Genomic DNA, 25423 nt, shown 5'->3' on the forward strand with positions numbered 1-25423 from the left:
AACATTAGCTTTCAGATCCCTAGTGTGTCTTAGTCGATTGATTACATTTGATGAACGTTGTTCAATGGGATATGGTGTTAAACTAGTTAAATTTAAAGTGTGATATGAATTGGGCAATGTTAGCCTGAATAATGGAGAGAGAGAGAGAGAGAGAGAGAGAGAGAGAGAGAGAGAGAGTTATTAATTGCCCCATAATTAAGTGCACACATATTTACTATGCTCTTTATTATCAGCAGTGACCATAGATTTATTTCACCCCAAGAAATAGCAGAGGAAGCAAGGCCTGTGATGATGAAAAGAAAAGAAAGAGGAACATGTTTGGAAGGGATTGCATGAGAGAAAGAGAATAAAGTCTTGTGACACTTCACCCTTTGAGAGTGAAGCCGGTTTCATGTTGTTGAGGCAGACATCAATTTCTGTAGATTTTGAGTTCTGGCTGGAGTTCAAGGGTCAGAAATATGATCAGGGTTTCATTTAGAATTCAACAGCCAAAATATATTTGAGCAATATTTGTCAAGTAGGTTCTGGTTAAGCTCTAGCTTTTTTTAGGTAGTAAAGTAGTTTCTTCTGTGTCATAACTCATTTCCTGTAGTTTGACGGCTTGTGGTCACAAGTTATTTTTAATCTGAGGATAGTTCTATGCAGTGATAACATACCAAAGACCATTGCAATCCCTTAATAAAGCACTGCTTGGGGCAACAGCATGTTTGTGATTTTCTACATTTTCCTGCTATGTTGCTGTAACAAGGGTGAAGGTATGTAAACTGTTTTGCTGTTTTTATACTTTGATATGTATTTATACTATGTTCAAAATGTATGAGGTAGAATTGACTTTACATATAAACCTCTAAACTGTACGGGACTGGGTTTGGATAATCCCGTCATAATGTTTCCAAATAGTGTGAGTCATTTTGGGCTGCGTCAGTGGAAATCTTTGGGAAAAAGTGCCAGTACCTTTGGAGATAGTGACTCCACTCTCATACACCCTCTTACTAACTTATATCCACTGTTTTAAGCCGGATTAGAAATTTAATTTTAAAACCGAAAATTCTGATCCTAAAATCTGTTTAGTTGAGTCGTGTGATGTAAATGTACGTAAAACACTCAATGTACGCAGACTAATCACCGCTTCACCACATCTCTGTGATGTCATAGATGAAAATATGACTCAATTCTTAATTCTTTAATGAAATAGAATCAAGCATCAGTGAGAATGTGGCCTAAGTGTATCACATGTATAAACCCTTTTTTCCACTTATTTTTTTTTAGTAAAACTGATGAACTACACATATATCTCTCAGGATTTGTTCCTTTAATATTTAGTGTATGTCTTTGTGTAGTTACCAATTGATTCAACTGTATAACAGTATGCAAAGGTTTACAAGCCTTAAAGATCTGTTTTTATTGATCAATAATAAGTAATATTATAAATGAAATAATATAAATAAAGCACTTTTTCAGTGCATGTGCAAACAAATTCATGTGTCTGTATCACCTACAACCCACTAACTCTAAAACAGTCAGTTTCATGTGGTCAATCTGATAATGAGCCATTATGATTATGTCCTGCTTCAGATATTTTGGCTCCTGGGCTTCTGCTACCATTTTTACAGCATTGTCCTGAAACCAAGGTGCAGGGGTGGTTTCCTATCCTCCTCCAAAAGTTACCTAGTGCAGTTTCTGCAATGCTGAGCTCGGAATAGCAACAACAGAAGCTGTATTCTCCTTATTACAATGGAGCATCATAATGATTTTGAAGCTATATTTTTATTGTAGAAATACTACCTTGTGAATTATTATTACCTAAGTATCTCAAGTCACAATGCTGGACCTGCATTTATGTGAGAGCACAAATATGAGGTTAAACTAAGTTAAACAGACTATAAGCATGGTGAAATAGGAGTACTGAACAAAAACAAGAAAGGAGAAGAACGATTTGAGGAGAAGACAACTGCTGGACTGAGCTGTGTCTCATTTTCATTGAAAGAAACAGGTGGTTGTTCTGACCAGGGATGTTTAGAAATGGGAGAACAATGTAGGTCTCCGAATGCTGTATTCAGAGCCAGCTAACATCTTATACCCTATTTTGTATTTAATAACATGTTTTGGGTCTGTTTTCCACTACAGTGTGTTTGTGAATTTTTTCTTTTTGCAGTTAAAGGTGCCCTTGTGGTGAAAAACAGAACTAGTGTGGCGCTTGCTAAAGAGACGCTCTTCTTCCACCTCAGTTTCAAAGTTCCAGTCAACAGCAGCAGTACTGCCTCTTGCTACCAGAAAACACAAGAAATATGGAAACATACATATAAAGCAGGGGATTCTGCTAGAGGTGTTAACACGGTGGTGAATATGACCATGCATAACAGCTCCAACTCTGGAGAATATTTCTGCAAAACGTCTAACCCATCAGAGAAATTCTACTTTGTTGTGCTTGTGCGAGGTGAGTTAGTTGTACACACCAGGGATAAGTCGACCAATAATGAGTATAGATACGTCTGATTACAGTTACAGTCATGACAAAACCTTGTATCTGCATTTTTCTGCACATTTCCGCATATTTTATTTATTTATTTATTGTTTGGAAATTCTCAGGTAACACAGAGACCCTTACAATGTCCTGATTCACACTGACTTCAAGACAAATTCAAATACTTTCAAGTCATGTTTATGCAACTTTACAGGAGAAGGAATAAAATGTTGTTAACTTTCAATGGAAGTCAATGAAAAATTATTTTATTCCAAGTAACTGTGGAGCAGTTACACAATATGAAGGACACCTGTTGTGTTCAAACAATGTCACGAACTAAAAGCGACAATACATACCTTAGTATAACTGATATAAATGTATCATTTTATATTTATGAATTACATTTTTTAGCAAATGTATAGAAATCAAATGGGAAAAAGAACTTTATTTTAACAAGTATGACATACAATCATGCACATTTTTCTTTTGTTTATGAAGTTATCATTTTTGGGCTTTTTCTCCAGCTCTGTTGTGTTAACAGCATTCATTCATTCATTCATTATCTGTAACCGCTTATCCAGTTCAGGGTCATGGTGGGTCCAGAGCCTTCCTGGAATCATTGGGTGCAAGGCAGTAATACACCCTGGAGGGGGCGCCAGTCCTTCACAGGGCAACACACACTCACACACTCACACCTACGGACACTTTTGAGTCGCCAATCCACCAACCAACGTGTGTTTTTGGACTGTGGGAGGAAATCATATTTCCCCTTTTTTTGAATGTGCAATTAGTATCAGTTTTGGATTTTTCCTGCCAACTTAACACAGTGTGATTGACTCCAGCTGAATCTTGAGAATGGCTTTAGTAGTTTTTTTTTTTTTTCCAGAAAAATATGTCAGTCCTCAGAAGTCATTGATTGGTGGCTCAGGAAACAAACAAACAAAAAAAGATATGATACATCTCTGGCCCTGTTAAAAATGACAGTGTTATTTACAGCTTTAAAACTGAGATGTGTTTTAGTCTTGAATGAGAGGTGAGGTCTTTCCTTAAGTTCAGTTTCAGATAATCCTTTTATTATCTCAGCAAACCTGAGCACAGTGTGAGGCTTTCCTGAGAGCCCAACTAAAACGTAAGAAGAGACTGATGAGATTCCTTTCTCATTTTGTCAGAAGAAATAGCTGAGAAGCAGTAGATCTCAGTAAGTGTCTCCTATGTGTTTCCATCTCATCTTATATTTCTTTTTTTTTTTTCTTTTTTTCTTTTTTTTGGGTGTGGGGGGGTGGCCTATAAAATCCTATACGTGTCTCTGAGATGCGTACTGCCTTAGATTCAGAGGTCAGATGGACAAGTCTGTACAGTCTGGCTCTGTCTGAGAGCTGCAAAACAACACTGACGTGAAAATGGAGTCCAGGTTCAGCGACTCATCAGTCACTTCTATATTTGGAAAACGAAAGCATGTTCAAGTGGATCTGAAGGAGCTTCTTTGTTATTCAGCTACTTATTTACAAATCTGTTTCCACCGTAAGATAAATAAGCATGTATTAAACCACAATTGAGGCTAGAGATCAGCTGAAAAAAAAAAAAAACAGGAAACCCTGAGCAGAACAAAAACCAGTGAGAATTGAGTCTTGTGACACACTAAGCAGAAGCTGCCATTGTTAAGCAATAAAAAAACTTTTGAAAGTTAAGCCAAGGGCCACCTAACATCACTCTCCCTCCCTCTCTCTCTCTCTCTCTCTCTCTCTCTCTCTCTCTCTCAGATGTTGGCTATGAGCCAAATGAGGCAATTATTCCAACAGATAGTAGTGTTATCCCTCTGCTGATAGTCACCTTCATTTTACTCCTCTTCAGTATCATCGGATCTGCTTTGCTCTTTAAATGGCACAAGGTGATGTATGAGGCAAATGGCAACTACTACCCTAGGGCTCCAGATTAGTGTTGTTCAATGTTACATTAATGTGCTTCTATTTTTTAGGATTTTTTAAATATATTATTTACCAGCGGAATTGTCACAAACAAAGGGTTCTTTATGATTTTTTATGATCCACTGTATTATTTATGCTCCAGTAAATTCAACTACGGAGCTTTAATTACAGTCATATGCAATTGTTTGAGCACACTCGGCCACATTACACATGAAACATCATATTCTATGGCAAATCCTAGTGCACGGTTACTCTGTCTATATGAACATTAAATTAAATAATCAGAATCATACAACTGGCCTGTCAGTGCATAATTACACCCCCTTTGGGGAAATCATTGCTTACAAGCTCTTTTTATAGCAACACAATGGACAAGGTCACTGGTAAGTCTTATTATTCCTAATAAAATTATTTTTGTTCCAACAATGCTCCACACTGGGATGGTGTGTGTTGCACCACTATGTTGACTCAGCTAAACTTTCCTGCGGGTTATTGTCAGTCTTACAGAGCTTTTAATTTGCCCCTCTCATCAATTTTCAAGTATATACAGTAGCAGTCAAAAGTTTGGAGACACCTTCTCATTAGTCGTTGGTGGAATAGGGCTGTTCACTGTATAGAACTGTGTACCAGCCCCTACAACCCAAGTACAACCCAAGTTAAGGTCCCAAACACATTAAAAAGGCGTGCGAACTCTTAACGAGGCCACAGCTGTTCACTGAAAACCATTCCAGTTGACGACCTCAGGGTGTGCTACTTAGAAGAATCTAAAGTATAAAACATATTCTGGTTTGTTTAAAACTATTTTGTTTACTACATAATTCTAAGTGTTCACTCATAGTTTTAATGTCTTCCATATTCATTTACAACATAGAAAATAATAAAAAAAACAAAGAAAACCATTGAATGAGATGATGTCCAAACTATTTATTGGTACTGTACATTCACAACATGTGGATAATAGCCCAAAAACCCTCCCTGAGTGGGTGTGTCCAAACATTTGACTGGCACTGTAGTTTTGTCCTAGAGTTTTCTTGGTTTTCCAGATCTCTCTTGGCCTCTACAGTTAACCTGAAATGGGAATTTTTATAAACATTGAACATCGAAACACAAGCTGAAACACCAGGCTAGTTTCTCATTACATTCCCCTGTATTGTGGGCAATGACTACTTTTGTTTCCAGGTCTTTCGACAAGTACGAGTTAGCACAAGGTTTGAAGAGTCAGAGAATATATAAGGATTGTACACTGGATTTAGCTGGGAGTTGCCAATTACTTGGTTTCATGCTTTAGGGCTGATCTTCTCATCAAAATCTTTTTTAAACAATTCTGAAATCTTGCTGTTCTCAGGCTGGTGATTTTGATGTGTTATTTATTTATTTAGAAAGACAGAGTAACTGTGCATTTGTATTTGCCAGTTATTGTTTATTGTGTATTTTTGGTTGACTGGCATGGTTCAACAGAAACTTCTCAATCCAGGAAAAAATATATATATATATAATATAATATATATATATATATCACGGAAACCATCATTTCCCTGGTCAAATGAAAGGGTTAAGGTCATTATCATGCTGGAAACTGAAGTATCACAAGTTCAGACGTTTCAGAGTTGCTTCTACAGTTGTGACATTAATAGAAATGTATTTGATTTTGTAGTAATTCCTTATTCTTCTTATCATTTCAAAAGCACTTGAAGGCAACATTAGGCTTTACATTGCACTATGATCTTTTTTTGTTCATATTGCACCAACAATGTTCATTTTGTTTATTTTGGTGTTATCCTCAGCCTGAGAAAGTCGGGGATGGGGTGAAGGACAGAAAGAAAGAGAGCCCTGTGGGCGTGATGACACAGAGTCCCAACTCAGAGTCAGTGTACACGGTGAGCCTAATATTCACTTTCTATTTTCATCATTTATCTATTCTCTTGCTGTTTTATTGCTGACTGATTGAATTGCTGTCTCTGTAATATGCACTTTTTTAAATAGCGTATGTAATTCACTGAACATATTTGATTTAAATGTGTATACTATACAAAATCAGAATTTGAGCTTTTGGCGAAAGCACACATAACATGTAACAAACTGAACAAGCAAGACAAATACAAGACCAAAGAAAGAAAACAAAAAATGTAAATATCGTCCAAAGAGCAGATATTAGATCGAAATGAAAGGAGTCAATGAAGAAAATTGAAGCATAAATTTTATTGATATATATTGCATGGGGTACAGCATGGTGGTGCAGCATGTAGTGCTGCTGTCACACATCTCCAGGGTCCTGGGGTTGTGGGTCCGAGCCCCGCTTCGAGTGACTCCCTGCGTCTGCATGAGTTTCATTCCACAGTCCAAAAACAATGTGTGAGTGTGTGTGGCCCTGTGAAGGACTGGCGCCCCCTGCAGAGTGAATTCCCGCCTTGCACCCAGTGATTCCGGGTAGGCTCCAGACCCACCGTGACCCTGAACTGGATAAGCAGTTAAAGACAATGAATGAATGAGGATGAATATTTTGCATGATTATGTCCAATGGTGCAGTAGCGCCAAAGCTGCACTGGAACAAAGTACAGGGTGGGCCATTTATATGGATACACCTTAATAAAATGGGAATGGTTGGTGATATTAACTTCCTGTTTGTGGCACATTAGTATATGGGAAGGGGGAAACGTTTCAAGATGGGTGGTGACCATGGTGGCCATTTTGAAGTCGGCCATTTTGGATCCAGTATCCATAGTTTCAGGTGCTGGACATATCGTATCTTCACAGCATAGACAATTGCCTTCAGATGACCCCAAAGATAAAAGTCTCAGGGGGTCAGATCGGGAAACCTTGGGGGCCATTCAACTGGCCCATGACGACCAATCCACTTTCCAGGAAACTGTTCATCTAGGAATGCTCAGACCTGACACCCATAATGTGGTGGTGCACCATCTTGCTGGAAAAACTCAGGGAACGTGCCAGCTTCAGTGCATAAAGAGGAAAACACACCATAATGTAGCAATTTCACATATCCAGTGGCCTTGAGGTTTCCATTGATGAAGAATGGCCCCGCTATCTTTGTACGCCATATACCACACCATACCATCAAGATGTGCAGCACCTGAAACTACGGATACTGGAAGCCTGTGCTAGCATTTCTCCTGCGGTGTTGCTATCAGTGTGTGAAGAGTGGGAGAAGAGGGTTGCACTGACAATCCAACACAATGGGCAGTACTTTGAACACATTTTATAAGTGCTCAGAAACTTGTAAATAAGTCATGAAAGAATAAAGTTACCTTCAAACCAATTGTTTTTCTTGTGAAATTCCCAATGAGTTTGATGTGTCACATGATCCTCTTCCCATTGAAAAAACAAAAGTTCGATTCAAAATGGCCAACTTCAAAATGGCCGCCATGGTCACCACCCATCTTGAAAAGTTTCCCCCCTCCCATATACTAATGTGCCACAAACAGAAAGTTAATATCACCAACCATTCCCATTGTATTAAGGTGTATCCATAGAAATGGCCCACCCTGTAGAGTTGTAGGTTGTGAGTATTTTTGTAGATTCCTAGCTGAGTATAGTACATTACATCAACACAAGCAGTAAACATGTTGATCAATATGTCATATGAGAAATCTATGATTCACACCCTTCAAAAAACCACAGAAAGCAGAGTTGATATTTTCAGATGCTTATTCACAATTCCTCAACCTGAGGTTTACATGTTCAAAACCGGTGACTCAACAACTGAGAAGCACTTTGCTGAGCAACATGTTTTTACGCCAAAACGCCTCGAGACATTTAAAATCATTCAGAGCTCAATATTGTTGTGGTCACGAAAGATTTGCAGAATATGAACATGTCAGGATTTATTCAGTGAACCAAGCTCAACAAATGAAACACAAGGCTGCAGGACAATAAAGCCTCACAGTATTTTTATTAAACAATCTTCCCTCAGGAATGTCATTTCCACATCTGTAGAGATCAGAACTTAAGTGGTGTAATGTGGTTATACCATGCTACACCAATAAGAGCCTTTGGGACTTCCAATGCGTTATTCTATCTAATACGCCTTTGTTGTGATTTGTTTTTTGATATATACATAACTAACATGGGTGGCACGGTGGCGCAGCAGGTAGTGTCGCAGTCACACAGCTCCAGGGGCCTGGAGGTTGTGGGTTCGATTCCCGCTCTGGGTGACTGTCAGTGAGGAGTGTGGTGTGTTCTCCCTGTGTCTGTGTGGGTTTCCTCCGGGTGACTGTCTGTCAGGAGTGTGGTGTGTTCTCCCTGTGTCTGTGTGGGTTTCCTCCGGGTGACTGTCTGTGAGGAGTGTGGTGTGTTCTCCCTGTGTCTGTGTGGGTTTCCTCCGGGTGACTGTCTGTCAGGGGTGTGGTGTGTTCTCCCTGTGTTCCTCCGGGTGCTCCGGTTTCCTCACACAGTCCAAAAAACACACATTGGTAGGTGTGAGTGTGTGAGTGTGGTGTGTTGCCCTGTGAAGGACTGGCGCCCCCTCCAGGGTGTATTCCTGCCTTGCGCCCAATGATTCCAGGTAGGCTCTGGACCCACAGTGACCCTGAACTCGATAAGCGCTTACAGATAATGAATGAATGGACATAACTAACATGCTCTAAATTGGTAAGCAGTGAGTTATAATTTCATTGTCAGATTTGTATCCCCCTTTCTTCTCTCAGTCTCTTGAACCCAGACCGGTCTCTATTTATGATGTGCTCAGTGTGGATGAGGCTAGAAAGCAAAGCACAGAGAAGCACACCTCTGAGGAAAAGGTTGGTCAAAATCTAAATTCATCAAACTTGTTCACTATATGCTATTTTGTGAAATGTTGGTGATAATGTAAAATATTGTTTCTCTTTCAGGCCGAGGCTTGTCATGTTGGGGAAGGGATTTTTGAAAGTGTCTATGAAAATCTGTGATTAACTCCTGATATGTTGTATGTAGTTGGTAACTGTATTAATCCCAATGGGAAATTAGAAAATGAGTTGGGAGAGAGCTGTTTTTTTTTGTCTAACAAGCATTAGACTTTCACAAATAATATAAAAAAAATCAATAAAGCTTCAAATATGTCCCACATTGTCTAAATATCATTTGGTCATTTTTTCAAATGAGTCATTTTTGGGTTTACATTGGCCCATTTGACTTTAAATGTTTGCTTATTGGTACAACTAACAACACAACTCATATTATGAGTCCATCCATGCCCATCCAGTGTATTTCCCCAAACATAAACATGCATTTATTTGTACAATAAAATGTGTCTTCCACAGTCAACACACACACACACACTCAGAGCGGCAAGCAGCCATTACCGGAGTTCAGTTGGGGCAGCAGTTGGATTTTAGGTGTCTTGCTTAAGGGTGTGTCAGCTGTGGATGTTAAGGGAGGAGACAGTGTTGTTCCCTCACTCATTCTGGCCCCAATTTTCCAGCTGGTTGTGGGGAACAAGCCATAAATCTTTCAGTCCCAAGCCTTCCCTAATAGGCCCTGGCTGCCCTCATTAAAAGCCTTGGTGTTTTTACATTGAGCTGTTGTCCCAACTCTGCTCTTAAACTTGCGTAATAAAAGCATTCCAAATGTAAATTGCATTTCAAACAAGAGCACAGTTGGGAAGCCAGCAAGTCAGAATACACTAGGGAGTCATTTAGCCAGTCAGAGCACACGAAGGAAAATTCATTCATTTATTCATTATCTGTAAGCGTTTATCCAGTTCAGGGTCAGGGTGGGTCCAGAGCCTATCTGGAATCACTGGGCACAAGGCAGGAACACACCCTGTGGGAGCTGGAGCTGTGTGACTGTGACACTACCTGCTGTGCCACTGTCTCGCACCGAAGGAAAATCAAACTAGACAATTAGACCATACCAGAGAATATTTAACTGGCCAATCAGAATACAGCAGGGTTTATTGAGCTAGCCAATCAGATCAAAACAGAAATTCTACTACCCTATCAGATAACGGTATGAAAATGTTACAGTAGTCAAACAAATCACAGCAGGGCTTTAAACTTAATTAATTACATTTTGATTAAAAAGTATGGAAAAATATAAATTATATGATATTATGATTTCCAATGTTAATGTCCATTTTATGTACATTTGCAGTGAACATTGTTTTCATAACACAGAGAGCTTCACTTGAACTTCAGTTCAAGCGCCGCTGGGAGCCGCTAAACATTTGGCATGGATTTTTGTCAAAGTCCCGCCCACATATTTCTTAACTAATCACATCACAGGGACGCAGCCTGACAGCCAATAGAAAGACAGTTATTGGTCTTTCTTTCTCTCTCCCCCCGCCCTATCCAACGTCAACAATGGCCGCTGAAGGAGATTTCCTGACGCGATACCGAGCAGTGTCCAATAAACTCAAAAAGTAAGAGTTTTAACGTGTTTATCCGCTGCGGTATTGTATTAGAGTGATATTTACTCTCTTATCATGCTACAGTAATGTTCGGATTTACAGTATTTCCAACGTTATTGTCATAATCAAATGTAAGCTGAAGAGCTGCGCTTAATTGTGTCTCAAATTGCTCCCTGCTCCCTACATAGTGTACAATCTGAGTCACTATTTTCTTTGTTCTTCGTTAAAATGGTGGATAACAGGTCCAGTAGAGATTTGTATACGCATCAAAAAATCAATAATGCATCTTAGTTAGACATTTAATGCACCATTTGTGTGTATTTGCTTTCCTTCATAACGCACTTCGTAGGGCTCATGGAGCTGTTTAAGACTCAGGCAGTAGTTTCCATTACAGCGGTTTGATTTTTGAAGCATATACAGCAGTAGAATATTTTTTGCCATTTTTAATTTCTGAGCCTCTGTCTGCATGAGGATAAGTTGTCGACCCAACTCAGTCAAATAAGGAATTTTGACAACGGTTTCATAATAATAACATCTGAACTATATCAGTATTGACAAATACTTTGTTAAAGATGACTTACTATGTTAACACTGGACATTCATATTGTGTCCTCACTCTTCGCGCTCCGAAAGAGCATTGTTTAAAATAACTGTTTGTTTTTCTCTCTCCTAAAAGACGTTTTCTTCGGAAGCCCAATGTAGCAGAAGCAAGCGAGCAGTTTGGTGAGTTGCACTTGGAAGTTAATTGCTCATTTATAATGTCCAACATCAACTCTGAAATTAACGCATAGATACTGTTGTTTGCATTTTACTTATAGCTAGAGTTTACAGTGTAATTATGTTATGTCTTTACTATCTTTCAGGTCAATTAGCTAAAGAGCTGAAGCAGCAGGACTGTCTTCAGTATGCAGCCTTCTGTAATCTGGCCATGGCTCGGTGAGAACTCCTGCAGTATGTTGAGAGGCAGTATTAACATGGAAAGGCATCGGCATCTTACGTTCGCGTGACGCTGGCACATGCCAGTGACATCAGCACCTTACGTACGGGTGACAGTGGCATCTATTTTTTTTTTAGTGACAGTGGCATATGCCAGTGGCATCGATTTTTTTTTGACAGTGGCATATGCCTCTGTTTTGCGCAAATGCCGATGACATTGACATCCGTTTTATGACACTGACATATACTCCACTTCATTGTTGAACATCTGCCAGTAAGTTTAGCTAGCATTTGGATGTTTAAACTAGCTATATATTTAACTACTCAGTAAACAAGGAACGTCCCTGGACGTTCAAAATAGGTCTAAAAGTAGTCTGTCCGTCAAACACATATTTTAAACGTCAATGGACGTCCAAAATCCATCTTAATAAGTTAGTTAAGTGGTGACCAATCGATAACGTCAGTGGACGTTCAAAACGCGTTTTATACAAGTAATTTATTTCGGGACCAATTAATAACGTCAACGGATGTCCAAAATACGTCTAATACTCGTTTTTTCAATGTCTGTGCTTGGTCGTCTTTTCAACGTTCACTTTCAACCTTAAGAGAACGTTGATGGCAGTCATTACGTTATTTCAACGTCGAATCAACGGCTAATTGTTTACTGGGTAGCACACGTATGCTACTAGCATGTAAACGGACCAAACAAGTGACATGCTACAAACATAGTCATGTCACTGTGTTCATGGACAAGTGAACTACAAGTTCTTCCCAGTTAGGGGTATACGACACTCCTCAAACTCACCACTTTCAAGATGTCCACATACCACAATGCTGCCAAGCAACATTACTACTGGACTACTAGATTAATTAAAATGTCTTTATGCCACGTGAAGCTCTAATAGCCTTGTACAACACTGCATGTCAGATTCTTGAAAGCTGACGTTTCAACCAAGACAATGTATGACTTTCTGATGAAGGCTCATAATATGTGCTGACATCCAATTCTACTGACATATAATCCAGATTTCCCCTAAATTTCTCCTTTACAATAAAGCCCATGTGTTTATTTAATGACTTCTTTTTAAGTCTTTAACTTGTCCACAAAAACATGGCACTGTGAAAAGATCTGACAGAAAAAAGAATTCAACATTATGTAATTACTACTGAACATTTAGTTTAGCTGTACAAGTCATCAAAAGTCTACAAAAACAACAGATCATAAAGAGCACATCATTTTTTAAGTTTTTAATCTCAATAATAAGACAATCATACTGATCACAAAGGAACATTTTGGCCATTAGTATTTCCTCAGCATTTATCAAAATAAATATACCATTATTAACATAGAAATTCAGATTAGAAACAGACTGCTTACTATTGCTAGCATCTTTAAAAAAAACAGAATACTTGAGATGTTTTTTAGAGATGTGGTCCTGGGTGCACTCATCACACTTTCTACAGAATGGACAAGTACTGTGAGCCTGGATGTCATGAAACAGACCATCAAGTGTTTTAAATGTGTGTCCTAAAAAGCAAAATAAATACAGGATAGAATTAAGGTATCAATGTTAACATGTCAGAGACTTGCAGCACCAGAACGCAGGCACACTAAACCTTATAGTATAGCCCTCTGCCACTTTTAATAGCATTCCTATACAGCATTCTATTGTATATTAGCAGTATAAAATGTATTTCCCATATATTACTGATAACCAGTGAACATGATACTACACAGCATTTAACATTACCTGTATAAAATAATATAAATAATAATGGTAGCTACACCACTATTTGTACTCATTTAATACGTAATAGTACAACACACCTACCGTGCAATGTCCCCATATTGTTTTCTCGTTCTTCTTGAGAAAGACCTTTGGCCCCTAGATGATGCCAGTGTTCAATTTTCTGATTAGGCCTAGCAGGGTTGCTACCTCAATTTAAATTCGAAAATTTTAAAAAGTAATGTTTCATTTAATACACTGTCATATTAGATTTTCACTCTATATACACACACACATACATATACATACACACACACACACACACATTTATATATATTTATATATTACTGCCTCTCATGTTATCGCACGGCAGCATTGTGGTATGTCGACGTCTTAAAAGTGGTGGTTTTGAGGAGCGTCGTATACCCCTAACTGTGAAGAACTTTTAGTTCAATTGTCCATGAACACAGTGACAGTGGACTGCGTGCGAATAAGGGATGCTATGTTTGTAGCATGTCACATGTTTGGTCCGTTTACATGCTAGTAGCATACGTGCGCTAGTTAAATATATAGCTAGTTTAAACATCCAAATGCTAGCTAAACTTAGTCTACTGGCAGATGTTCAACAATGAAGTGGAGTATATGTCAGTGTCATAAAACGGATGTCAATGTCATCGGCATTTGCGCAAAACAGAGGCATATGCCACTGTCAAAAAAAAAAATAAAAAATCGATGCCATTGGCACATGCCACTGTCACCAAAAAAAAAAAATCGATGCCATTGGCACATGCCACTGTCACAAAAAAAAAAAAATAGATGCCATTGACACATGCCACTGTCACCAAAAAAAAAAAAATAGATGCCACTGTCACCCGTACGTAAGGTGCAGATGTTACTGGCATGTGCCAGTGTCACGCGAACGTAAGATGCCGATGCCTTTCCATGTTAATACCGCTACTGGAGAATGTTCTTACTTCTGATTAGCAACTTCAGTTACTTCACACAGTTAATTTCAGACAGTTGCACATGGCTTGCACATACTTGATTAAAAAGCACCACTAGTCTAAAGGGATGATCTACAGCAGCTGCATATGGGTTTAACTTCGCCATGCATACTGCCAAACGTCAGCTACAGTGGTGTAATTCCCTCAGTATTTGGCTGTTGAGCAGTATAACCATGTTCTCTGGAGTAATGAATGCAATTAAAACCACTTCAGTAACAATTTGCCACAGTTTTGACAAGATGTTTGGTCATTTAGCAAAACTTCATGGAACACATGTACTTAAAGGTGCAGTATATGAATATAAATCCAATATATTATGTAACATTTAATGAATGTTCCATCACAATTCGCTAGCTCTCGGCTCTGTTTGCGCAATGGAAAATTCTAGTGTTTTTATGTGGCCCTGGCTCACTAAATGGAAAACAAACTGGTTTGGACCGAATAGCAAAATACTTCTCCAGCATCATAGTCATGCACAGGAGAGTGGAAGGGGAGGCACGGTCTCCATTCCTGGCAGGTCTTTTCTGCCATCAGCTCCAATGCTTCCTCTCCTCTGTCGCTGACAATTGCACTCTCCCTCTCTGTCGCTTGCGTTTTCTTCCTATTTCGCCCATTCAATAGCATCTGGAGGCGTTTGGACAGTGAAGAGTGCTTCAAATTTTGAAGGGCATTATTTCTGCATTTTCTCTGAAAACTCTGTATTTTGCCATGTTTGGTTGGGTCTTCTAATGAGCATCCACAAATTTGGGGGAAAAGCTTCTGAAGGAATCCATAATTGTTCTAGAGAATCTTATAGAGTGCCTTTAAACGATATATTACCAATTTACACCAGTATACTGTGTTTATAATATTATTAATATTTTGCTCAGGTGTGAGCAGACTCTGTTTAATGCCCCTGGGGAGGCCTTGGCTCTGACAGATGCTGCCCGACTCTTCTTAGCCTCAGAGCGGGAGAACCATGCGTTGCAAGCCCCAGGCTTTGATGAGCATCTACAAGCTGCACTCAACTGCTACAGCTTTGCTATTAAGGTAAAAGCCCAGCTGTGGAAAAATTTTTTCTAGCAGCACTAGTGACCATATAAGAGTGGAATTGGAGGAATATTACATTTCTGTAATATTTTTCAGGTGTATATCGAGATGAATCAGCCAGTGATGGCTGCTAGTCTCTCGCTTGAACTTGGCAATGCTCTCAAGGTAAGATTTGGTAGATGTCAACATGCAGTATCTTCATTTATGAATTTTTTTCCGAAATTGTCTTTATAATATAGAAATCTATACATCTGCATTGCAGAATTAGTTTCCTTATTTGTGTATTTTTCTTTATAGGAGATGAATAGGCCAGGAGAGGCTATAGTCCATTTTCAGAGAGCTGCAGAACTTCAGACTCAGACCCCTATTGAGTCCTTGTTGTCTCTGTGGGAGATGGCCTCCTGCAAAATACTCACCCGTGAGTATAAAGCTGGAAAATTAGAAAGAACATATATTTTTGGATGCGGTGTATTTCAGAAAGCTAGTGTGGTTGTAATGCAGTAATCGTGGTATGTTTTATTTGGTTGACAGGTGATTATGATGGTGCTCTGGCTGTACTTTTGGATATGCAAATGATGTGTCAGGAGAGAGGCCTGCAGCTACCAGGGACAACTACTCCTGTCGGTAAGACGTTAGTGGACTTTATTCTCTTGCTGCTGATTTACCTAAAATTGTAAAAATAAAATGCAGAGTACACATCATAAACTTCTTCATTCCATGTCTTCTTCAGGTGCATTTATGGACATAATAGCAAAGTGTGAAATTTCCAGAGTACTCCTTCTCATGCTGCTTGAGGTAAACCCAAATTCATAAGGTCTCTTTTCAAATAATCATTCAAAATGAGTTTATACCTGCTGCGGACACGACATGGCAGACATGCCATAATATCGGACACTCTGCATTGCTCGATGTTTATACCTCTTGTGCCACTAACAGGGTTCTTTAGCAGCTTTGCTGCTGTTTTGATGCATTCTTAGAAAGCAGGATATCCCTCATCCTAGTACTCGCACTTGCACCCTCGTACCCCTCATTTACCCCTTATTGCCCACTTAAATGTGCAAGGTTGTAGGGTGTCCCAGTTCATTAATATTTGTGAATATTAATGTGGTTTTAGTTAGCATATGATCAAGGAAAGCCTGTTATTGTCTGTTGATTAAAAAACTACAATTACATTCAAGTAATTTATTTACACAAGAAAAGTCTTGTGACCATGACAGGAACAAGATTTAAATGGTAAATTATTTTGTTGTCACCTGTAAATCAATGTTATGGTGGAATTTGTTCTACAGTAATCCCTCGCTACTTTGTGGTTCATCTTTTGCAGATTCGCTGCTTTGCGGGTTTTTTTTTTTCAAGCGGGCTTATGACCACTATATTGCGGATATTGAGGGAAAATCTAGGAAAACTGTGAAAGATGAATAGCATCTTTCCACATCCAAGTGAAATTTACTTACACTAAATCACAGCTTAGGAATGACTCTATTAAAGAAACTGGTAGGATATCACATGTAGTTCCAGCTGAAAAACATCATTAATGTTTAATGCAAAGGGTGGGTTGTTAACAGCACAGTGAGGGTTTTCAAAGTCCAAATACTCGTTAAATACATTAAAAAAATATATCTTTCTTCTACTTCGCGGAAATTAGTTTTTTTGCAAGTGGTTTTGGAACGCATACCCCGCAAAAAACGAGGGATCACTGTGTATTAATGTGGAATGTGTCTCTATAACCTGGCATTTGTGTTAGCCTCCCCCACAGAAGCTACTGCCGGAACATGCACAGACACTAGAGAGATATGCCTGGGAATCCTTTGACTCACACAGTCAGGGTAAGTATGATGTTCATACTAGGTATTACAATTCATCTGATTTTGTGATTTGTAAGTCTGCAAATGTTTCATGTTTGATTGCAATTTGTTTACTATATGGCACAGCAGACCAGTCCAGAATGCAGCTAAAATTCCACAGTTATGTACACACTGGCATATATTTACCAAACTCTAACTTTAACATCAATTGTGAATCTGTCAACAATATGTTGAATCTTGCAAATTCTTTGTTTCATCAAAAGACACAATAGGTGTCTTGCAGTAATCAATCTCTTGTTGAAGTAATTCAGTGTAGTTTATAAAGCATAATTTTGCTTTCACAGTGAACTTCCTCCCAGAAGATGTCTTCCTCCTCCTGCAGTCTGTGGTGGTGAGTTGTTGGTGTTCAGTCTTGGTTGGATGTATAAAACCTACTGATAAAGGATCTGAATTTGCTTTTCAAAACTTGTAGTCTTGTAAACTGATGTATCCATGGATAACGGTGACTAGAGCATGCTGGATGTTGCACTATGTATTTGGGCATGTATCAACATTGATGGTTGTTTTGCAGATGGCATGTCAGGAAAAAGATACAGAATCTCTCAAGTCTCTTCAGACAGAACTGTGGTGAGTTTTGCACCTGTGAATAAGACACTCATATTAAAGGGTACGGTATAATGACCTCAACTTTTCACCAAGGTCCTGCAGATGAAAATTCTTTAAGAATTTCACACAGTAGTTTAAATCTGTTATTTTCATGACACTGAATTAGGTAGTGGAATCAAGATATCAAACATGATAAATTTATCAAATTTGAAAAATCTAAAAATAGCACATTAAAAATAAGCTTTTGTCAATGTTTACTGACATTTTTGAATTTCCAACTTTTTAAATAGATCATGCATTGATGCAATTTGGTGGGAAAATTGATCTCTCTCTCTCTCTTGAAGAAATAGAAGACAGAATGGCTTGCGTAGTTAGAATATTAAAAAAAAAACAACTCAATATATTCCCTGTATCATCTCCTACAATTGCTTCCTCCTGACATTTTTTTTTTGTTATGCCCTCGCCTTCAAGCCATAGTTTTATTTTGTAGTTCAGTGGCTTACTGGCTTTCACTCTCTCCCTATTTCCTTTCTCTGTTTGTAGCTCCAGCTTTGACTTTTATTTTCTTTCTCACTTACACTTATATATTTGTTCCTTTAGGCCTCTTCTCACTGCAGAGCAGAATCACCTACTCCACCTTGTCGTCCAGGAAAGAATCACCCCCTCTGGTCAGGGTGTTTAGTTCAGTCCAGTCGCGCACACCCCCATAGAGTCTCACTTAGTGAACCATTCTTTTTCTAGTGCCTGGTGAATTTTGCAGAGAGTCGTATACAAGGTCAGTGATAGAGCTACGTAACAGTACATGTATAAAATATGGAGCTTTGTTGAAGAACTTGATGCCAGGGAACAAGAATATGTCCGTTTTGTCCTCCATTTTGATTCCATGTGTATGGTATATGATTTTAAGAAAGTCTTAATATTTATTTTAAAATCTACTTGGGATATATATTAATTAATCCTGTAAATAAAGCCAACCATGTGTTGTAGTCATATTTTTTTTATTGGTGTGATTATTTAAAGTCTTTCTTTACACTGACTGCAGCATTTTCCTTTGTGATGGACACTTCAACATGAATCATGCTAAACCAAAAGTAAAAATGTCACTGATTTCACATGATCTTATCTAGACTGCTCTAAGAAGAATCACACTAATAGAATCCTCATAAAATCATTGCGTCTAATAAATCTGATTCCTTTTTCTGGAGCAGAGTGCTTTTCTTTGTCCATACAATTATACAATTTGTCATAATTATACATTGTCACATCATGCCTTTACATTGTGATATGCCCAAAATTTCTATTAATTATATAACGCCACAACTTTGTTAATATGTATCAGACATGTTTTCATATAGCAATGATGTTAGCCTGTTATTCATTGATCTCTCAAGTCAAATGTTTTGCAAAGTCACAAGTCTGTCTGGATCATTCCTTTAGAATGACCTTCATGATGTCAAATCCAGAATCTAGGCTGCTATTTGGAATCACACTACCCTGTGATGGTTCATGAGCTTTAATGAAGGTGCTCTTTGGAAAAGGTACAATTACAGCAGGACCACGACTTGGGGGATGACAAGCTTTCATTTTTAAAATGTGATAAAAGCACATAAAAGTGTATAGGTTCAGGTTGTTTTCACATTCAAGTTTAAGAAACAAAGTGTTGCAGCACCAGACTGTAAAATAGATAAGAGAAATCAGTGCTCTTAAACTTGTATTGACCCACAGCCCATATCTGATGATATCCCTATACAAAATAAAAACAAAAAAATACAAATAGAAACCATTGGACATATTGTTAAAGTGAACAAAGAAAATGACAGGTGTGAAAATAAACACAAAACAGTATGCTATAACATTTTGATAGAAATTTTCAGTGGCTCTGCACAAATGTTCTAGCAGCAGAATCTTTTGGGTTTTTTTTTTTTCATTTTGTTTTTCTCAAAACTACATTCTTATAATGTCCATATAATATGATTTTTATATATTTACACTTCATCTGTCTTTATGTACACACATTACATACATTTTCTTTACACCATATTTTGCATAATCTTTCCCACATTAATAATAAATGAAATCTTGTAAGCTCTAGTTGACAAAATACTGATCAAAACTCACTGACTTTAATTGGTCACTAGCCATGCTAGCATTTCTGGGTGGAGTATTCCTTTAATATTTAATCAGTGTTTGGGCCTTTCTGTGTTTAGATCCTTTTCATTCCAAGTAAATGTTAAACTGCATCATGAGAATTTTTTCAGATAATCATCAGCTTTACACGTCAGTTCTAGTTTATGTTTAAACTATTAATTTCTTGCTTAAATGTGTTTAAATATAATGAAATGTTTGATAAATTAGTTATCGAAACATTGTGCTGAAAGCCTGGTTTAAGCTTGTGCTATAAACACTCCTGAATGATCCATAATTCATTACTGTCCATGAACTACCATCCTTGGAAGACTTTGGTCTTTAGTTCAGTTTTGGAAATGCTTCATAAGCCTTCGTTTGAAGGATTCTATTATAATTGTTCATTTTAAAGTTGTGATTTCATGTGCCCCATTTCATCTCCAGGACTAAAATATGTGTTTTTTACACAGTTCTATAATAAAAGATTACAAATATTCAGCTGTCTTTCTGGAGATGATAATATACCTTCAGGGAACACAGTTGGACTTTAAAACCACTGTTGTATTTTTAAAAGTACATTTATGTTGTTTTTTAACTTTAAGGACAATAACGTAGCTCTACCATACCTTTTTTTCTGAGAGTGTAGTTTACAGTACATTTTCATGTATATACAATCTACAAAGTAAGGCACACCAAAGCACATCAAGGTCCAGTGTCTTGGAAACAGGCTTAGCCTTATTGTGTGCTTAAATAGATATTTATGTGGCCTGTGAATAACAGATATTTAAATCTGGGCCAAGTTTAACCTTTGACTTGGATGCAATCTTCTTTGGCCATTTTCATTTCCAGTATTTTGTCTGGAACCATGCTTAAAGAAACACTTCATCCAAAAGGCTAATGTGGCTAACAACAAATGAAAGTTAACAGGAACCGTTAGCATGATCTTGTTGGCTCACTAGCTCTTACTGTCCTTCATCCATTATTAACAATGTTAGCATTTTTAGACAAAGTATTCCTATAATCTATGTCCTGGCTTTATACATTGTCATGATTTAATCCACCCTCTTGCGCAGGATGATATAGATGACACCAGTAAGCAGGGATAGCAGCCAGCCAATCCAAGCCATGATGTAAGACCAGCCGTACCAACCATTCTTCTCTTCTCTGTGGAAGTGATCCGTGTAGACTGACAGGGCTACCATGATGCAGAAGCCTGTGTGAAGAAGAAAGGTTCTTAATCATCAAAATGAGGAAGAAATAACCAGATTACTAGATAAACCCATATGGAGAGGTTGGTGGAATGAGGGGTAGGAAGATAGATCCTGGTGGATTCTGGTCCTGCCTATTAAGGTCAGGAGGCTGATGTTAAGCTTATATATCAAGCTTTTATTTCCTCTGAATCCATCATAAAGAAAACACTTTGTGGGTTTGTTCTTAAACAATGACCTACGTTTATTGGTGATATGATTCATTTTTCCGAAGCAAAACATTAAAAAGCTTAACGATTCACAGTAGTGTTTTGGCCAGTTTATAGGAGAAAACTTTGGTGATTTGAAGTTTTTAAATACATCAAAAATTGATCAAGTGTTTTACAAGGTTCTGCTACTCACAAGAGATGAGCTGCAAGACACCAGAATATGTGAACCTCTGTCCTTTTCCCAGTGAGAAGAGTTGAAATATGAACATACACAAGGAGAAGACTGCAAAGAGGCAGGCCAGCACTGCAAATGCCTGCACTGCCTGCAGGTAATCTGTTGGATGCAATAGAGATTGAATTTAACGAGTGGTTTAAAAGTCCATGGTTACCTTAGTCTTCTTTTATGATTGACTTAACGGACACTTCAAACAGCTTCAGGTTACCAGCTAAAACTAAACCCATTTTGAGTTGCCTTTTGGTCACTGAACTCACCTTTTCGATAAGACGTGGGTATGTCCATGTATATCCAGACATTATCTTCATTCTCCATCACCCACCTCCCCCACAAGTCTGTATACATAGTCCTTGTGAACCACCAAGCCTGGAAAGAGTAAAAAATATTGCAAATATGAAATCTTCTAATTAGCCACGCACTACTAAAGAGACTGGCGTAGTTGCAGTTTTGAATTAACTTAATCCGCCTATAGAATTTGGATTTTTGTATGTCAGGAATCCAACAATAGTAGACTATAAAGAGCAGATCTGTAATAAAACCCACAAATACAATAAATCAATAATAATTATTTGGTTATTGGCTTACATTACAGGATCTGGATTCCCTTTAAACAGCAATTTTAAGCCAAAATCTTATAGCAAAGCTATCTTAAAATAACATAACAGGCATTTAACCTTTTATGCAATATCGTTCTCACAAACTTTCCGGCACTGAATACCTTGGTCATATGGTTCCTTTCCCCACAGCTGTGAATCACATCAGCCCACTCTGAATGATTTTATTTACATCTTTATACTGAAATTTTATGTGCAAATTATGAAACATCACTAGAATTGTACTGGCTTTCATGTCTGGCATAAAAGCATTCGAGGAGTGAAGTAAAAGACAGGAACAGGTTAAACAGAGGGTGTTCAACTTACATCATCAATAGTGGCCCAGAAAAGGAAGAAGATTGTAGCAAGATGAAGGAAACAAATTCCAGCCAAAGCCTTCAACATACTCTTAAGAGTTGGAAGTGAAGACAAGGTGGAATTCTAACCTGTTAGAAAAGAAAAGGCAAGATTAAAATGCTAATAAGGACAAAGGTTTGGGTTCCTTTAATTTATCTGAAGCAGACAGTTTAATGAAGAATATACCTATATGCCACTTAGATACAATTTCACAAATATAACAATGAGAAAAAGGGCTCAGACAAACTCTGGGCGTATTTTTCATTTGAATATCTGCCTAGAACAGATTTTGAGGGTTCCATATTTGAAAATGCTGAAATTTGAGAGAATAAACTGTGGGGGAAACACCTAACTACGATTTTTCTGACCACGTTTGCGATTGAAAATGAAATAGCATTTATTTTCTATATATCAAGATCCAAATTGATTTTATACCCAAGTAGACTAAAACAATCTGTCTTTCATTTTGAACACTGACCGTTGAGTGCCAGACTGTAACGGTCGTTTTCATGTACACAAATGTATTTGGTTGCCTACTACTGGTGTGACGTCACCATTTATAAAATAACGTTCATGTTTTAAACTAGTTCAAATGTAACGAATAAGGCAGGCAATAATTAAAATGAAATAAAAATATTAAACAATCCTTAGACTGATGATGTCATGAAAGTGTGCACTTTGAAAAGGGCCTTAGGACTTGAGGCAAGAATTGGGACGGGACAGACACAGAAAGTATACTCTCAGTAAATCAATAAACGTGCCTTTTCTCCACACTGTGGTCAGCTAAACTGGGAGGCCAGCATGTTCAATGCTGAGACACGCTTTTTTATGGGTGGACAACATTTAATACACGTTAAACAACACCGTAGATAGCCCGTTTGCTTTTGATTAAAATAAAAGGTGTGTCAGGACAATTCAAATCCGTCCAAGTCGTGCTGGCAGAACATACATAATTCATTTTCATTCCCAAAAACTGACTGGATGTGGACAACACTGCAAAAGTGGCCGGGAAATGGCTAGCCTTCAGAGTCTATATCCTTATCATCATATTTACATCAGCGTGTATTCAGTTCCCTAAATACTTTTTCTTTGAACAGGTGTGCAGCTGCAGGAATAAAAGATTCAGAGATGATGATGATGATGATGTTTATAACATTCATGCAACGTCATAGAGCTGCTTCTCTACTTTACTGCATTCAGATTTTCAGCATAGGCAAATTAACACAGCGCTTCGGAAAATACCGTTTTTGCTCAGTCATCTTGCGTATTCTGAGCTCGCAAAGGCTTGGGAATGTCACTAACGTCGCCAGTCAACAACTTTAACACATCTTTGACAGCAACTACCACATCTGCGCAACGTTAAGGAAATCAAAATGTTACCTGCTAGATTTACGCTCTGATTTGGTTTAATCCTGGTTTCGAGAATTTGCTGGATCCACACCAAGGCAGATTCTCGCATCCCCGCGTTTTCTCCTGGCTCACCTCCTCCTCTCCCCCTCCCGCGCAGTTTTTGCTGCAATGAAAACCCCACCCATCCCAAGGACTTACTTCTTCTAAACACTGGCGCGTCCCATGGCCGCTTTGGCAGCTCCAGTCAGCAGCGTGTCCCTCCAAATAGACCGTCCTTCTATTTTCCAGAAGGATTCCTGGCTTTCATGCAGATCACTTCGAGATGTAGAACATGAAGTTAACTCGGTCCTGGATACAATGCACCATTAGTTTCGATTGGGTCTGGTCATTTGTAAAGGCAGCTGTTTGTTCGCCCGGTCCGAATGAATCTGGTCCCAAAGCGCATCTCCTCGCGGCGTTGGTGCAACTTCTGTTCAGCTAGCTCTTTTATCATCTCCTTCATTACTTACCCCGGTTTGTCTATGTTCAGGAACACCTCATACAGATTACACAGGCTACATTAATGCGTTCGTATCAGCCACAGTGCCTTACGTTTCATGTGGTAATTGTTCTGCAGGTGTTCTCCACTAACAGACAGTGAATACACGCACCACCTGCGTTTTCAGAAACTCTCTGCACTCACTGTATTTGAGACTAAGGTCCCGCCCACACGCTCCGTTACAGTTACAGCGAACAAGAGACCACGTTGTGGGCGGAGTCAAAAACTATAAACGTGCCCCTGTCGTTCGGAATTACGGGTCTATACTTCTGAAAATAAGTATTCTGTTTTCTGTTCATATATATATATATATAAAATCCCTAAATCCCTATTCCTGCTGAGACTTCTGGCAGTGTATACTGTGCTGTATTGACTGTGATCCCGTTTCACATCTAAGCAGTCATTTAATGTCACTTTATTGTTTAATTTAAGTGTGCACTTCAAAGAGGGCCTCAGTACCTTTGGGCTCAGAGTAGGAATTGGGACAAGGTAACAGTAAACCAGCAGCTGGTGGGTTATTGGCTTGAGTTATTGGCAGTGTCTGAAAAGACCTGTTTACTGGCAGTAGTCTGAAAGAGGAAGGCGCAGAGTTGTATCTGAATTAAATGCTTGTATAGTATAGTGCCTGCTTTTTTACTCAAGTATATTCAAAGTTGTATTTACTGTGGTAAGTGAGCATTGTTATTGCCCTGCCTATGTATTGATATATGGCCTTTAAATGAACAGTAATTAAGATTTGGTATTTGTCTAGTTTGTGTAATTAAATTTTACAGCACTGTCCTGAAATGGGGATGGGGAGAGAGGGGAGTGGTTTCGTACTCTACACCATAATGTTCATAGTGCTATTCTGCAGTACTGAGCCCAGAGTAACAACAACAGAGGATGTAATCTCCATATTACAGGTTAGTGGAGCATCACAGTGATTTATTCATTCATTGTAACCGTTTATCCAGTTCAGGGTCGCGGTGGGTCT

The 25423-nt window shown here is 38.4% G+C and overlaps 3 protein-coding genes across 5 annotated transcripts; 2 read left to right on the plus strand and 1 right to left on the minus strand.

The window, feature by feature from the left end:
- si:ch211-243a20.4 (NFAT activation molecule 1) lies at window positions 1-9424 on the plus strand. Its single transcript, XM_066662214.1, has 6 exons — window positions 1-755; window positions 2156-2437; window positions 4225-4352; window positions 6174-6266; window positions 9051-9143; window positions 9234-9424. The coding sequence occupies exons 1-6, from the start codon at window positions 704-706 to the stop codon at window positions 9288-9290; spliced, it is 705 nt and encodes a 234-aa protein (XP_066518311.1). The 5' UTR covers window positions 1-703; the 3' UTR covers window positions 9291-9424.
- A 1212-nt stretch (window positions 9425-10636) lies between these two features.
- Window positions 10637-18871, plus strand: f8a (coagulation factor VIII associated). 2 transcript variants are annotated; one of them, XM_066662186.1, is made up of 12 exons: window positions 10637-10741; window positions 11406-11452; window positions 11593-11665; window positions 15266-15425; window positions 15522-15590; window positions 15723-15843; window positions 15957-16049; window positions 16156-16220; window positions 17170-17251; window positions 17575-17621; window positions 17802-17857; window positions 18437-18871. In XM_066662186.1, exons 1-12 carry the CDS (start codon window positions 10683-10685, stop codon window positions 18516-18518), a joined length of 954 nt encoding a protein of 317 aa, XP_066518283.1. In that variant the 5' UTR covers window positions 10637-10682; the 3' UTR covers window positions 18519-18871. The 2 variants fall into 2 exon arrangements, with proteins under 2 accessions (XP_066518283.1, XP_066518284.1); XM_066662187.1 differs by having other exon boundaries at window positions 17182-17251.
- Window positions 18872-19367: 496 nt separating this feature from the next.
- emp1 (epithelial membrane protein 1) lies at window positions 19368-24575 on the minus strand. Of its 2 annotated transcripts, none has more exons than XM_066662189.1 (5): window positions 24111-24575; window positions 22533-22651; window positions 21870-21978; window positions 21571-21711; window positions 19368-21173 (listed from the first exon to the last, which is right to left on the minus strand). In XM_066662189.1, exons 2-5 carry the CDS (start codon window positions 22608-22610, stop codon window positions 21013-21015), a joined length of 489 nt encoding a protein of 162 aa, XP_066518286.1. In that variant the 5' UTR covers window positions 22611-22651; window positions 24111-24575; the 3' UTR covers window positions 19368-21012. The 2 variants fall into 2 exon arrangements, with proteins under 2 accessions (XP_066518286.1, XP_066518285.1); XM_066662188.1 differs by lacking the exon at window positions 24111-24575 and adding an exon at window positions 23943-24051.
- Between the last annotated feature and the right edge of the window lie 848 nt (window positions 24576-25423).

The sequence above is a fragment of the Hoplias malabaricus genome, chromosome 2 (assembly GCF_029633855.1).
Source record: "Hoplias malabaricus isolate fHopMal1 chromosome 2, fHopMal1.hap1, whole genome shotgun sequence".
Taxonomy (NCBI): Eukaryota; Metazoa; Chordata; class Actinopteri; order Characiformes; family Erythrinidae; genus Hoplias; species Hoplias malabaricus.

What these genes read in the sequence shown, in the direction of transcription:
- si:ch211-243a20.4 (XM_066662214.1), top strand. Translation starts at nt 704, where the DNA reads ATGTTTGTGATTTTCTACATTTTCCTGCTATGTTGCTGTAACAAGGGT. An exon ending in CTTTGTTGTGCTTGTGCGAG is followed by an intron (nt 2,438 to 4,224) that starts GTGAGTTAGTTG and finishes TCTCTCTCTCAG; the next exon opens with ATGTTGGCTATGAGCCAAAT. An exon ending in ACTCAGAGTCAGTGTACACG is followed by an intron (nt 6,267 to 9,050) that starts GTGAGCCTAATA and finishes TTCTTCTCTCAG; the next exon opens with TCTCTTGAACCCAGACCGGT.
- f8a (XM_066662186.1), top strand. Translation starts at nt 10,683, where the DNA reads ATGGCCGCTGAAGGAGATTTCCTGACGCGATACCGAGCAGTGTCCAAT. An exon ending in GTGTCCAATAAACTCAAAAA is followed by an intron (nt 10,742 to 11,405) that starts GTAAGAGTTTTA and finishes CTCTCCTAAAAG; the next exon opens with ACGTTTTCTTCGGAAGCCCA. An exon ending in TCTCTTCAGACAGAACTGTG is followed by an intron (nt 17,858 to 18,436) that starts GTGAGTTTTGCA and finishes TTGTTCCTTTAG; the next exon opens with GCCTCTTCTCACTGCAGAGC.
- emp1 (XM_066662189.1), bottom strand. Translation starts at nt 22,610, where the DNA reads ATGTTGAAGGCTTTGGCTGGAATTTGTTTCCTTCATCTTGCTACAATC. An exon ending in TCTGGGCCACTATTGATGAT is followed by an intron (nt 21,979 to 22,532) that starts GTAAGTTGAACA and finishes TACTCTTTCCAG; the next exon opens with GCTTGGTGGTTCACAAGGAC. An exon ending in TGTCTTGCAGCTCATCTCTT is followed by an intron (nt 21,174 to 21,570) that starts GTGAGTAGCAGA and finishes TTCTTCACACAG; the next exon opens with GCTTCTGCATCATGGTAGCC.